Here is a 15850-nt window from a genome sequence, read left to right as displayed (position 1 = left end):
CACCAATTGCGTACTCCAAGAAGTACAATCCTTCATATCCATATACACCCATCAAGGGAAAGAGTGAGAGGGGTCCTCAAAAGAATATCTTATTGAAGAATTTCTCACAAGGACTGTGGGAATCCTGAACCTCTTACTGTGGCCATGTCTTACATTCCTTTTTGATATAATACGGATGCTCCATTTGATACTGCAGAAGACTGAGAGACATTCCGACTTGAAGCACTCACCTTTGCTCCTTTGCTTCCTTCAGGACCATAGGCATCTCTGCCATCCACGCCCTGCATAGGTTGAACATACCGTGAGTTATATTTTAATAGAGGATTAGATTTATATCCAGTTTGACTTTGAAATAAAGATGTCCCATTACAGTGAGGTGCTCAGGCTGTTAAGATTAATGAATTAGGGTAAGCTCTCACTATATGGTCTGAAACCAGCAGCAAATGGTGGTAAAAGCCATAGAGAGAAAATAAGGATTAAGGCCACAGTTCCTTTCCTTGTGTGCCCTACCTTCACCATATTCTTTCCTCTAGAGAATTTGATGTGAAAGATATTCTCTCTAGCCCACAAGGAATCTGGTGTCCATAAGGAAACTGGGAACCAAATGTGAAATAATTTTAATTGTATCAGAGAAAATAGAAAGGGATGAACTGTAGTATTTCAGCTGGATTGGTATTAAACTACAGGGGCTCTGAATTAGGGGAGAAAGACTCACAGGCATGCCTCTCTGTCCAGGTGGTCCGACTGGGCCCTTCTCTCCGGGGTCACCAGGTTCACCCTGTTACAATTGAAACACGGAAGCTGTTAGTTGGACTCATTTAGGAGAATTCTTCTTTCTGAAACGTGAAGTTGTCTGTTAGACTGAAGTGTACCTATACATTTTATAGACTACTTGATGCTGGGCAAAAGCATTCCACTAGAGACCATGTTTCATGGAATGTTCCTTATGGTGGAACCGGAAAGGACTAGGCAAATCAGAATATGCTGAGCATTCATGCAGCTAAACTCCAAAGGCCTTTATTCAACAAAACTCCCATTGTTATACAGTATTATCAGTGAAAAAAGTGGGGTTTGGAAAAGTTTATAATATAGTACTAGCAGGATATATCCTGGAATTCTACCAGCCTGAACCACCTGTTGATAGCAGATGATATTTCTCAGGCAGGCTGTCTGCAGTGAGCTCTTAGTCCTCTCACAGCGTTTCTTTTCTTCAGTCTCTTTTTTGTTTCCGCTTTCCAATCGAACTTTCTTCTAACAAGGACCCCAATATTAAACAGCACAAAATCAGACACAGAAAATAGAAGGTATGATGAAAATTTCTAAGTATTTTTCCAATTTTTGTCACTGTTTCACTGTATGTTTTCACATAGTGACTATTTTTATAGTAACACTTTGACCTTCTGTCACTGAATGTAACAAACCTTCAAAGAGACTGAAAGGCTTAGCCAACTGGTATGACTTATGACTTACATTCAAAAATTCAACAACAACTGAGTTATTTTTATCGAATAAAGTTAGTCTCCCATATTAACATAAATGAAAGGAAAGTAATGTAGACCATCTATTAGCATAAGTCTTTCTGTTAAACTTCATGTTGATTTAATTGTTCTCAACATACTCAGTCCTCTATGATAGACATCGTAATAGTCAAGGTTCCTTGGACCTGTTAGGAATTTTTAGAAAAACAAGGTGAAAATAAGCAACTACACTTTTTTGAACTGATTGGACATTAGGAATAAGTTCTTCACAAAGAGGGTGGTCGGTCACTGGAACAGGCTTCTCAGGGAAGTGGTCATGGAAGCAAGCCTGTCAGAGTTCAAGAAGTGTCTGGATGACGCACTTCGTCATGCGGTTTACTCGCCCTGCGAGGAGCAGGGAATTGGACCTGATGATCCTCATCAGTCCCTCCCAACTTGTGATATTCTGTAATTAACTGGAATGTATTTGCAATGGATTGGACAGATTCTAGGAATCCTAAAATGAGCTTCAGGGTCAGGTCAGCACTCTTGCATTTTGTGAGAAACCAGGCCCCACTGAGAACCACTACCACAACAGCAATTACATTAGTGGTCATGGTAAAACTAAAAACTTCTTATTATCTCTCTGACACCTGTAAGATTACCTTGAACATATCACTTGTCTTCCCATGCAGTCTGAAAATGTCTATAGATCTTAATATTCTACACATGTTTCATAGGACTAACAAAGTGTTAGAATATGCTTCTTCAGTCAAATTCTTGAATGAATGATACTGTTAGATTGCTGCAATTAGATACCTTAAAAATCTTTACCTTTTCTCCTCTTGCACCTAACTTTCCAACAGAGCCAGGTGAACCTGGGGGCCCCAGACTACCCTGTAATAAGAAGTATCAGTTAAAAGGTGTACAGTGAAGAAATCAAGGGCTCACTGCACTCAAGGATTCATTCCCACTTGAAATTACTACAGAGTCAGTATAAATAATAGTGCATTTACAAGCTTTCAAGGACCACAGTAAGAGTTACTGGTCAAGTTATCATTCCATTTCTTTCCTGTCTTCTGTACAACTGCTGTATAAACCTCAAAATGCTTTTACGTATGAAATGAATGTTATTTTCAGCCTACATAGATACTTAGTCAATACATGCACATGTGCACAAAACCATGAATGCACACATATAATTGGGTGTGTAATCATGAACATTATTACTTGACTGAAGCAGATGACCAATGCTGACAGCGTAGGACATTCCAGTCCTGATTTACACTGATGTAATTCCAGAACAAGAACCTCCAAAATCAAGAGCATCACACAGGAGAGGAGATCAGGAGACAGTGCTCAAATGTTACAACCTGATCATACTTCAGCAGTAAATCTCACAGGCCACAATGAAACTACTGATCATTATATAACTTTGATCTCAACTACACCACTGTGCATCTGTATTTAAACATGCTGCAAGCCATGCTCTTAGTCCTCATACTAGATAACTGAGAGTAGAATCTAAAGATAAGGCTCCTCACTACAATCATGCAAAAGCTCAGTAACACTGACATTCACTTCCTATTCACCCACCTAAACTTATTTTCAAGGCTGTTATTTTATCATATGAAGCTGCAAATCAGTTACAAAAAATCAGTTACATCAAAAAAACCCTCAGTTTCTACTTTTTATAAGCTTTTAAAAACTTTTTATAAGAATAATATCAACACTGAGAATGAAAAGCCCTAATGTGTACAGTAGGAATATATTATTTAAAGCTAACCAGAGGGCCTGGAATGCCTTGTGGTCCTGGAGGTCCTCTGATCCCTTGTGGTCCTCTTGGGCCCTGATGTAAAAAAGCCATTGAAAAAAAAAAAGTCAGTTCCAGACTGCTGACAGTCTTTCAATGAAGATCAGATTCCTGCAATGATCAGAATACAAGTGCCTGTTTCGTGAGCCTTAATGCACAGGTGAAACTTCTGGCTGTTTGGTTGTCAGGATTTTCCTGTGTGAAGCAGCTGAGATGGTCACTGCCCAACAGCCTGATTCAGAGATACACTGAGGTGTCTAAGATATCAAGGGAGCCATAAGCAGCCCACTATGAACTAGGCACACTTTCTCCAGATCCTAAAACATAAAGTTAAAAGCATCTTTAGAGGATCTAAGAGCATCTTAAAACTGGAAGCTACTATAAACAGTCTACCATGATAATTCTCTTCAAAATTACTCCACCTAGCAAATTTTTAAAACACAAAGCTTTTCACATTGGTTTTGTCGATGCAATAGATTTTATGCAATTTCTAATGATGTGTTGGCTAAATTACTTATTTTTGCTATTCATTTTCCTCTTTTAATTTCACTAGAAGCTGCACCCACATAACTTGCCACATTTAATTCCTCAGGGTTACATAAGAAATTTGCCAAGGAAGATTTCTTACTCACAAGATTCAGAAGCTGAAGTTAACCAAGCTTTCCAAAAGAAAAACAAAATATCAAGACTGACAATTCATTTTCTTCACAGCTAAAATAAAACCATAAGTTTTATTAGTTACCTGTGGGCCTGGAAGACCGGTCTCTCCTGGGTAACCTGCTTCCCCCAGATCTCCTTGCTCACCCTGCCAGAACAAAACCCAAGAAAACAACAACAAACCCAAACAAATTAGCACCTGTCATCTGTACATCAAAAGATAATAATTTCATATCTGTACATAGTTGATAGAATGTTTTTCAATGCTCCCAAACAGCTTTCAAGCAGCTTCAGATTCCTGTTGAAGAAACTCAGTAGAAAGTAAAAGACTTCAGTAGCTTTTTTTCTTGTTGTTTAGAGTGTGTGATGATTATAAAAGTTGCAGCACAAGAGGTCAGTTCTATTTGCTTTGCATTTTCCTGAATACATTTTACATCAGGTTTCAGCACTATTCCTGCATTACCGTTGTCCTTGTCCCCATCCCCTGCAGAAACCATGAGAAGTTATAAAGTCAGGACCACAAGGGCAGGTCCTCTTCCCCCTTGCCCATGAAGCACGACTCTGAGGGGAAACCACAACTTCATTATCGTACTAGAATCAGAGGCTTTTATACTCCACATCTTTCACCCTGGTTATTCAGTGAGGCAAGTCAAATACTGCATCATGGATAAAAAACTTTTTCAGCTCCCATCTCCATATAAAGCTGGCATCTGAGGATGAGTCAGTTTAGCTGACATCCATAACAAATATTCACTGTCTGCTGGATTGAGTAAAATGGTGACAACTAGCACCAAGATATTACAGGCCTTGCAGATCCCCTTTCACTGAAGAAATCATAAACATATGTCTGAAGATTCTTGGGAAACAGATGGTTCTGGAAAGAATCTCCTGAGTAAAACTGCATTTAAAAGGCTGAATTTCCATTCTCCATCCCATGAATGAAACGAAAGATAAAACAGAGGGAAAAAAAAGGAAAAAAAAAGCCAAAAGCAAAAAACAAAGACCAAAATCAATTTATAGCCAGAGTAACCATAATGTAAAATGGAACATCAGTAAGTATATGTTATTGCCAGATGTAAAAAAAATTAAATAGGAAAAGATTTCCACAAAAATTGTTTTGACTCTAATGAAGATGGACAAATTTCTTAGGCACACTCTACTAGAATCCAAAACAAACAGAAAGTTTTCGCCTACTTAAATTTACTTTGAATCAAACCCAGAAAAGTGGTTGTTCTTTTTTCTTCCCCCATCTTTTCCCCTCTTTCGTGCCTTCCTTTAGTTTATTCTCCCTTCCATCTTCAATATCTTGCTTTGTTTTCAGTACACAGACTGCATGTTCTTCTTGCCTGTGACAAACACCCCTCTGACACCTCACCACACCTTCTGTTCCTTCTGCCCTGACTACTTCTGACTGTTAAGAATGGCTAGCTGTGCTTCTTTATGGTTTTTTAACAGAAGGATGGATGCCACTGTCATATTGCAGGGTTTACTGTTCCTTCTAGTTTCTCCAGGAGATGTGGAAGACAGAAGTGTGCAATTCTCTCTGCCATTCACCTTTTTCACCTCTTCAATGAAGGATATTTACATAAGCTGTGTTCTGACCATGGGTTGGTGCCTAGCTTTTCAATGCCTACCTACCCATACAAATGTGGGTTTTATTATACTTTTAGAAGACAAAGCTGATCATCAGGTATTTAAATGAAAACACTTTGGAAGTTCCTTGTTGCTGTGAGGTTCAGCCATTTCTCTTGTTCCGCACCACATCACAAAAGGGTGGCCTCATCACTGGGTGAGGGGGTTCCCAGGGAGATGACAAGGGTTGACTCTAAAGGCTCAATGAATTCTGCACTCTGTGATTTTACTAAACAAGTTGAACATTTTATTTTCTAATCTCATCAGCATTCTTGTGCTTTAGTGCAACAACAACAAGGCACAATTCCATTTTCACAGAGTCCAGTTTTGTCCTGTTACCCTCAGTAATCCTGTTACTTGGACTATTTTTTTCTGCTGGTACCTGACAGAAAAACACAAATATTTTTAGAGTTAAGCAGCAATCAAAAGGGGGGGGGGGGGGAAGTGCACGAAGTTTCATAATTACCTAAGAAATGGATTTCTGAGTGTTTAGGCAAGAATTGGAATAATTAAGAGGCAGGCTTGATGAATATTCTTCAATATTTTAATATAAAATGTCTTCATAAACCCTATAAATAATTTCTGAGATAGAAATAGGAAACGGGAACTATAAAATGCTCATATTTTTTCAAGTTACTCTGATCCCTGTAGCCAAAGCTTGGTGCTTTCTCTGTTAGTGGCAGACAGTATCAGAATATTCCAGTCTATTCCTACCTGCAATACCCCAGACAGTGAAAATTCTGGATTCTCAAAGTGAAATCTAAATCATGACTTTGAGAAACCAGGTGGGGACAAGGGTTTTGGCACAAGGTATGCCTGTATATTGCAAAAAGCTGGGATGTGACGGGACTGTAGTTTAGGGAACTTACAGGACTCTCACTTCTGATTGTCATTTCCCAGTGAAATATTAATTTGAATCACTTTAAATGTAAAAGCCCTGTGTTACCTGGCTGCAGCACACAGGAAGAGAGTAATAAAGGTACAGTAAAACTGCTCCTCCCAACAGGAGAGGGACAGGAAGCTCAGAAATCAGAGGCAAATCAAACACTATGCTGCTGAAGAAATATTTCTGCCATAAAAGTGACTGTGCCCTCCCAACAGTCCTTTTCCTTTGCTGAAATTTATGTTCTATATTGCATCGCTATGGTTATTATCAGTATTATTTATTAACATTTCACACTTGGTCTTCACTTTAAATGCTTGCTGCTGATACAAAAAAACCCTCACTCAATCGAGGCAGAAGTTTCATGAAAAATCATTAACCTTTTGCCAAATTAAGAACACAAGAAGCACTTCAATTTACATACTGCATCCACAATTAAAAACCTGAGAAACTGAGCAAACTCATCAAACTTTTACTGGCTGTCCTCTAACAGCATGTTTTGTACAGCATGTTTTGTACATGCCAAACACTTCATATTGTGAACCTGGATAAAGGAAACAGGGCTTTGGCAAGGACTTTGAAAGAACTGCTACTTGGGCGTTTGCACTTCATCCTGTCTCCTCTTTGATACTATGACTGCACTGATATTGTATGAGTATGATTTGGAAATAAGCGATGGGGAAAGCTGGTCCAAATTTTGCCCTGACCATGTTTCTGAGTCAAGAGTTGCATAGAACAAACTCTACTCAAAATGCTGGTTTGCACATTTATTCAGAAGCTACAATTCTGCCCATTCCCTAGACTCCAACACAAGGCAGGATTTCGAGACATATTCCATCCTGCTGGTCTGACAGTGTCATACATGAAATTGTAATGTTTCCCTGGGTTTATATGCACTAAGATAGAAAGGAAATGCTATACCAAGGCATATACTGTCTCCCTTATCTCTGTCAGAAACTGCAGAGATATGGGAACCACAAATGGGAACCACTTGTGCTAAAGCAATGTTTCCTGAAATGATCATATAACCTATACTTGAGAATTCCTAGAATTTCTACTTGCACTAACCCACTCTTGAATATAGCTGCTTTTAGATGTGCTTTGATAACTGTATTTTGTAATTTATACCCAGAGACAAACAAGATTTCTTTTCCAAGAACACTACCTGAATCATCGCTTAAGAGAATGGCAGTGATGTCTTTACCAAGTACATCTCCATAAAGTTTATTGAGATCCAAACTCTATGGGGTATAGATCTAGGAAAACCAGGGCTACCATCCAGAGGATCTTCCTGGAACGATCAATCAGCATGCACTGGGGTCGACCTATTCCTTACATCCTATACCAGCATTCAAACTACACTACGTTCTTTTACATATTGACTTTGGAAATTAAATTCTTTCCAAAACCTTGATCAGTTTATATGCTTCGAGCCAATTTTCAGAGCTCCAGTTAACACTGTTACATCTATTTTTAGCAAAGCATCATTGCCTTAATTTTATCTGTGCTGCGTGTGCGCATCATGCATATATCTGTGTGCATGCAGCAAAGGAGGAATAAACTGTCAGACTTTGCAGCCTGACCACACATTCCTGTCATCTTTAGTGAGTTTCTTCTCTACTTACTTTCCCACATTTGCCCTAATAATAACAGTAGCTGTCCTTTTATTTTGATGAAAACTCTTTTCCAATTCTAAATCCTTCAAGTCAGGATGGCCTCTAGTACAGCCACCTGAGATCCAAAGGCTGCCCTGGCTTGAGGCAAACTTTTGATTTTTAAGCACTTGTGTCTTGGATCACAATGAAACTTTCCCTTTAAGAGGAGCAAACACTGAGGTTGGACATGTAGCTGCATATAGATGGGTAGCAGCAGCATCAGCCACTCACCTTTATACCTGGAGGGCCTCTTCGACCTGCTGCACCCTAGGAAGGAGTGGCACGAGAGATTACATCCAGAACACTGAGCAACATGTAAAACAATGGCTTATAATAAAGTACATTACATATACTGTCAAATCAAAGGCAGCTTATAGAAAGCAGAGATTATTCCAAAAGAAAGATTTAAGGTAAAAAAAGGAGAAAAGAGTGGATTTGGGACAGCAATTATTATGCTAGAAAGCCTTACAAAAGAGAAAGAAGGCTTTAGGTCCTTAGTGAGTGCAGAGGGAAGACATTTCAACAAAATTCTGAAAAACATCTTCCCAGTCAGCTGCCCTTTGGCTAAAATCAATGGAACAAAAGCCCTCTTCTCTCCCTCTGAGCTAAGAGGTTTGCACCACTTCCTGCTGCACACTGCTCAGCAGCACTAGTGAACGTTACTGTTCAACCTCCTATCACTAGAAGCCTTTAGGATGTTTCTACAGCCTGACTGAGGAGTGATCATCATTCCAGATTTTGGCATCAAGCACCATTCTGATGGACAAGAAGAGGTGCCTTCATAATTTCCAGTCTCCAGTGAACAAAAAAGAGCAGCTTAGCTGCCAGTGTGTTTATATATATGCTTGAACAGGCATACAAAACTTGTTGTCATGGGGAGGAAGAAGAGGTAGATTTACCTACAGCGAAATTATAAAGCAATTAAAGCTCATAGAAAAGGTTGCATTGAGTTTAAGGCTTGTGACTTCGCATGAATCAGACCTAAAATTAACAGGACAGTAAATTCCTGATCTTAAAGAATACAAAACATTTCAATGACCACAAGCTACTAAATTTTAAGCCAAGTATGTTTCGCTAGGAAAATATTAGAAGATTTTTGTTCCCTCTCCTTGCAGGAGTTTGAAGTGTGGGATAACAGGAAGAAGAGAAAAAAGGGGTTTTCTCAAAGGAATCCCATTTTTTAACAGTAACTTCACCCCATATTGGTTACTATTCTTACATCAGGACCAGCATCACCCTGCTCTCCTTGGAGTCCACGTGGGCCTGGATCTCCCTGCAAAACAAAATAATGATCAAGCTCTTTAAACATCTTTGCCTCTTTCTTGTACTTGCACATTCTTCTTAATACATTACTTCTTTGTTTCTTCTTCTAAGTTTTCATTGCAATCAGTTGTGTCATGCTAAATACTGACCCCTGCTTTCTGCAAATAATCTGCATTCAAAATTATAAACCAGACAGATCATGCTTGCTTTGGACTTCCAATCCATGAGTTATTAACAGCTGATACTCCATCAAGGCTTCTTGAATGAAATAATTTTTGTTGACTTCGGCTTTTCAGTTGGACTTGAGATGAGAAAGTTTAATGAGATCTGCTTTAAACAAGTCATCAAAACCCAATTATTCTCCAAAAATTAACCCTCACAGTTTTTCTGCTGCTTCCATCACACTCTACATAGACATATGCACACACGTGTCCAAGCACGTGCACAAAACCCTACTTATTCTGATAGGATTAATCTTCTACAATAGTGGATTTTTCTCACATGTTGCTAGTTCTCAGCTTCTTAAGCTTTCATCCACCATCATTTATATACTACTGTCCAACTACTTATCCACTTTGCTTATTCTTTCCAAATAAAGTGCAATAGAGAAATGGGCTGTGCTTTTCTGTTATGTTTCTTTTCTTGCAGTATTCTTCAAAGACCTCTTAAAAACTCAGACATTGCTATATAAGCACATAATCCAGCTCTTATATTCTTGATACAGGACAAAATGGTGTTTACCCACATCCTGAGAAATAGCGGCTCCATAGCAAAATGCATATAGTTTGTTGATACTCAATGCAGTTTTACCAGCATGATTTTTAACAGTATCCTTATAACGCATGGCTAGAAGCCTCTCAGGTGGCTGATGCAAATTTGTGGTAGAATAATATATTCTAGTCCATATCTTCCCTCAGGTCTATATTATGAGAATATTTCCATAGTCTTTGTAAACCTTTTTAATTATTTTTTTTCTTTTATACTCTATCACACACTTCTCAAAGATTTCTATGCTGCAAACAAACACTAGAGGCAAAATACAAAGCAAACAAGCAAACGAAAAACACACACACAAAAAAAAAACCACGACAAAAAAAGAGCTTCTTGGTCACTGGACAGCCAATACAATTTAGCAATTATGCAAATCCTCTCTCCATAATTATAGAACTACTTGCTTACCTGTGGTGCTAGGCTTCCTTTTTCACCTTTAGGACCACTAACACTACTGTTAGCCCCAGGATCTCCCTGGAAAAGTCAAATGGAAAGCTCAGCATTTTCAGTGATCCCACCTTTATTGCTTTGATTATAGAGGCAGGATACGGAAATAATATTAATTAGATTTGTCATTGCAGACAACTAGAAATGAAAAGGCTATTTTAAATGAAGATGCCTGTAAGAACACTATATAGGAAGTTCTGCAAAGTCCACAAAGTTCTTTTCCGAAGAGATTAAAGGCAAAATTACTAACGGGCAAGAAATTAAACCCTGAAAATGTGAAGCTGTTCTGGTTGATTTGGTATAGTTAATTAAGATCATATCTTGTCCGTGAGTTTCACGGGGGGTTACACTACAGTGGAATTCCATTTAGCTGCTTAATGCTAGACACAGGTGAAATCCTGATCTCTCAAAGAGGCAAATTACCATGACACCTGGATTTTAGTTTTCTTTTAATATAATCATTAGAAGTCAGGAGTCAACACTATATTTGAATGTTTGGAACAAAATCTTCGAAATATATGTGAAAAGACAAAGTTGTGATACAAGAAGTGTTGTGTCTCCACTGAAATTTCAGTCCTCAGGGAGTGTGTTCATATAGAGCTCTGGAGCATGCAAGGAAAAAATGTGAGCATGAAGAAGTAACTTACCTTTGCATCATTATAAATTGCTAACCAAGAGTTAATGCTCAGGGTTTTCAAGTGATCTCAAATTCCTCTTTAGGATGGGAACCACCAGGAAGACCGGTCTAGTCCACTTGGTCTTTTCATTAAACCTTCTGGTCTAGTGGGAAGTGTCCCTGCCCATGGTAGGGGTTGTGGAACTAGATGATCTTTAAGGTCCCTTTCAACCCAAACCATTCTATGATTCTGTGATAAGTAGCTCCAAAAGAAGTTATGTTGTCCACAGTAACAAATAAACAAACAAACCAAAAATGCAAGGAACAAGCAGGAGACCTGAGGCCTAAACACCTGCCTCCAAGCAACATATCAAAACACATCAGTCCATCTACATACAAAGAGTTTAGGACTCCTGGAATATGCCATGCTTCTTGCAGAGTACTACTTATCTAGCACTGTGAAAAACTCTTCAAATCATATAAATTTCAGACGTCACCATCACAAAATCCAGGCACAAATCAGTGCAACATAACAAAAATAAAGGAATACCCTTACATAATCTCCTCTTAGACCAGATTCTCCTCGTTCACCTGGTTCTCCTCTGGGGCCTTTTCTGCCCTAAATTCATAAAAAGAGCACAAACAATTCAGGTACAAGTATAAATAGTATCTGCCATAAAGGAAGGCCAGATAAGAGAACACAGATTTGTTGAAGTCAGTGGAGCTATACTGATTTACAGCAGGAGTCACATCTTATTAGAGAATACGTAGCTCTTAAACACAACTCAGAGGAATTACAGACAGCATTACACATTGGAAAGATGTTTCCATAAAATCTAAACATTACTGTAAAGGGTACTTCACCCATTTTCCTCTGTTGCCTTTCTCTCCAGAAGGTCCAGGAAATCCCCGTTCTCCCTAGACTCATAAAAGTGGAAAAAAGAAAAAAAAAATAATTGTTCTTTCTGATAAATGTGGTTATCAGGGTTTATCTGGCAGAATCCAACTTCAATCAGATACGCAATTCTAAACACATAACAGTGGAATTTCTGCTCAGGACTAAAGCCATAAAACCTGTACTTTTGAACCCTGAGGTAGGTGTCTTTAGTAACGCTGCACATGTCATGATTACCTGCTCTCCATCAGTGCCATCGAATCCACTCTCACCATGTTCACCCTGTAGCAATAAGCAAAAAACCCCCTTTCAGCATCAGTCCACTTGTCTCTGAGCAAGTGTTCAGCCTACCTTTTTAAACTTGAATAAGGTTAGTTGTTTTCAATGGTTAGCAAGAATAATTAGGAATAATAATTATAAATTGGAATTAATAATTAATATTTTGACAAATTAAGAACATCTTAATTATTTGTTAAGAACAGTTTATAAGAACAACAGTTATTAAAACTATAGATTTTCATCAGTATTTAAATTCTGTTTTTCCTTCTTTTTGTTTTCAAATCTTTTTTCAACTGCAGCATCTTCAATACCTAGATATATTTCAAACTATAACTACTAGTATCTGATCTATCATGCTGATAACTTTTTAATTTTGATGTCAACCATCATGTGTTTGTATTGTGCTTTTCTTTTTTTACATAGCTTTATACCATGATTAAAAAAATTACAGAAGACTGATCCTAGACTTTACAACTTGTTAAATAAACTTCATAACTCTTTCAGCAATGTGGTGCTTGCTACAAAAATAGCAGTCATCTTCCTTTTCAAACACACATTGCTTTTCTTCTCCCTTTGTCTGCAAAAATGATTCCCCATATTGCAACTGATTATGGAAGACATTTTCCTGCAAAACATCCATTCCTTCTTTAAGGAATTTGCAATATTAACTTGTGTGAGGCATCTAAATAGACTTACAACTGTGAGAACCTTATTTCATTTATGCATGCTTCACAATGTTTCAGACCTGACCAAATAAGCTTCTTCCATCTTTCTTTACTAGGATAAAAATGAAGGAATTAACCCTGATGTAAATTAACTTAGCAGAGACCACTACTCTGAAAGCTGAAATGATATTCAACCAACCACTGAAAGTGGCACAAGACATCAGGACTCTCACTGTGAGAGAGACCACAGATACAATTGCTTCGTAGATTTTGATGCTAAATTGACTTTGCAAAACCACCTAGTTGAAGTTCACGAGAGAGAATTTCTTTTATTTATAACAATTCTGTATGTGCAACAAGAAAAAATAGCTGGCTGTACATTTTGATTAGATTAATATGTCACGAACAAGAATTTCTAAATAAGTATTCCAGAAAAATTATGAGCACTAAGTCAGCAATCATGATTTTTATTTGTGTTATTTTTTCGTCACTCATTTTCTACCTCAGAAAACCTGAGCTAAACTTCAAAGCATTAAATATTCAGAATTGCCTTTTTTTCTCCAAATAGCTATGCTAAAATGTCTTGCAGACTTCAATAAACTGCCTCAAGATTACTAAGCTGGTAGAATTGAAACACATTTTTTATGTGTTGAAAGTTTCATATTTTTAGTTAAAATCAAATTAGTAGATATAATGACACAATGCCACATATTCATTGGATTTCAGTAGAGTTTGTGCACCTGGTAATTTCTACTCCACTATTCAACTTGGACAAATCAAAATCATCAGCAAGGACTCTCCCTCTTCTATATTCAGATGTTTCGGATATTTAAAGGAGGATAAATTACTTCAGAGAACAGAGAAGAAAATGGAAAAGGAAAGAGAAACATGTGAGAAGATTAAAAAGTTAGTACAGAGCAAGACTTTAAAGAGAGCTGAGGTATCAGAAACACACTCAACTTTCTCACTTCAATTATGGAGACAAATATCTTCTGAGTCTTTGAGGCTCCCAAGTCTTTTTTAGAAAGTGGGTTTGTGTAAAAGCGTTCAAGTTAATGCCATTTCAATTACTGTAGTTTGGTAACTAATACTGCCATTATAGATCACTGTCTTCCAGGTTTCACATTTTATTAATGAATTGGTGACAATATCTCTTTGATGAACAGATATGTTTAAAAGGTTAAACAAGACATGCAATAATAGTGGATGACAAGAACAGCATGAAAAGAAGTTTGAATATTGAATAATGTCAATAGTATCAACAATGATCTAGTGAAAGTGCTGTCCAAACCCACAATAAATATTATTCACAATCTTTTTTCCCCCCTCTATTCTGCTTCCTCAACATTAGAATATGAGATTCACCTGACAAGAATTACCACCTTAATAGATTATCAAATTAATCAGTAAATAAATCCCTGTTAGTTAGAATAAATCAACTACGACCGTAACCATATAAAAATAAAATTATGACTGTTTATTTTGACTAATGTGATAGGTATCTTAAATTCATTCTTAGACAACCATAGCAAAAGTACATTAAATGCTCTGAAACTTTTACACTGTTTTCCTTCTTTGCTGATATTTTCTTACAAGGTAACATGAACTTTAAAGGAAGCAGAACACTGTTCTCAAAGAAAATCGATCACACATGAACACACTTACCTGATTTCCTCTGTAGCCTCTGCCCCCCTTAAATTAAAAATAAACAGAGATGAAATTTGGTGAAAGTACTTTTATTGAGCTTGAAAAGCAGGGCACCATAGGTTGCTGTGCATGGGTATTCTGGGCTCCGTATCAGTAAGTTCCTACCGTAAAACCCTCTACTGCCACTTATGGGATTTACCCCTTTCCTGTGGGGAGATAGTACAGCCCTCATTTTCATTCTTGTTCCCTAAAGCTTTATAGCTTTAACTAAGGCCAGTCTGGAGCTGTTGGTGAAAAAGTCACTGTCAAGTTGCCTAGACAGCAACATCCTTAGCTGTTTGACCATGCTTCAGTTCCTCAAAATACCTCTCAAAATGAGACAGCAAACACTGTCTGCCATTCTTACAGCTGGGTCTTGCTCTCTACCCATGCTTCAGTAAGACAGCCCCCAGATTTGTCCCCAGTACAGAAAACAGGTTTGTGGGACACAAAATTAGGAAATATTTCACAGTCACATACTTGCCTTATGGCCCCTAGCACCTGGACAACCCCTGTCTCCTTGAGTCCCAGTGAAGCCAGCTGGGCCTCTCTCCCCCTAAGAAACAAAACAAAATGTTCAGTCTCATCCATACAATGATGGTTACCGGTTAATTCATCACATAAGACTAAAGCAAGACAGAATTCTATCACCATTCACTGTGCTAAGGACACAAGTGCAAGTCACCTGGAAATTTTCATACTGACCATAAAAGAGCAGTCAGTTACTTATTTGAGTTGCACCTGGTTCTCTGCTCTTGCTATCATGCCATGTTTCAGACTGCGATACCAACTTCAGACTGAAATCTTTGTACTTGAAGGTAGTTTTTTTTTTAACTGAATAACTAACTCACTTCTGGTGGGTTGTTGTTTTAACTCAATTACTAACTATCGTGATGTGCAGAAGCACAGAGAATCAAATCTGTATATTTACCTGCAGATACATGTTGCTTAAACACATTTTAGGTTAGCACTGGTGAATCCTCAGTGAGTAAGTGCAGACAGGCTCAGGCACCAACTGTCAGCATAACAGCAGGAAGAAATATGTTTACTTACAACCCCACCTTCCTCACCAGGATGGCCAGGAGATCCTCTGTAACCCATATTTCCCTGAAAAATGAGAATTTATAAGAT

At 37.9% G+C, this 15850-nt stretch overlaps 1 protein-coding gene across 1 annotated transcript in view; it reads right to left on the bottom strand.

The window, feature by feature from the left end:
* Positions 1-15850, bottom strand: part of COL6A6 (collagen type VI alpha 6 chain) — a 43181-nt gene that overhangs the window by 13813 nt on the left and 13518 nt on the right. Inside the window, 14 exon segments of the mRNA XM_039391236.1 lie at positions 231-281; positions 716-778; positions 2292-2354; positions 3244-3306; positions 4013-4075; positions 8329-8364; positions 9317-9370; positions 10540-10605; positions 11751-11813; positions 12059-12112; positions 12327-12371; positions 14699-14725; positions 15204-15275; positions 15773-15826. Coding sequence (XP_039247170.1) covers positions 231-281; positions 716-778; positions 2292-2354; positions 3244-3306; positions 4013-4075; positions 8329-8364; positions 9317-9370; positions 10540-10605; positions 11751-11813; positions 12059-12112; positions 12327-12371; positions 14699-14725; positions 15204-15275; positions 15773-15826 — 774 coding nt within the window.

Source organism: Pipra filicauda, unplaced genomic scaffold (assembly GCF_003945595.2).
Source record: "Pipra filicauda isolate LSUMZ 115617 unplaced genomic scaffold, ASM394559v2 scaffold91_size2508729_pilon, whole genome shotgun sequence".
Classification (NCBI taxonomy): Eukaryota; Metazoa; Chordata; class Aves; order Passeriformes; family Pipridae; genus Pipra; species Pipra filicauda.
The sequence above is the reverse complement of the archived record's forward strand: the minus strand, read 5'-3'. Positions and strand labels throughout refer to the sequence as shown.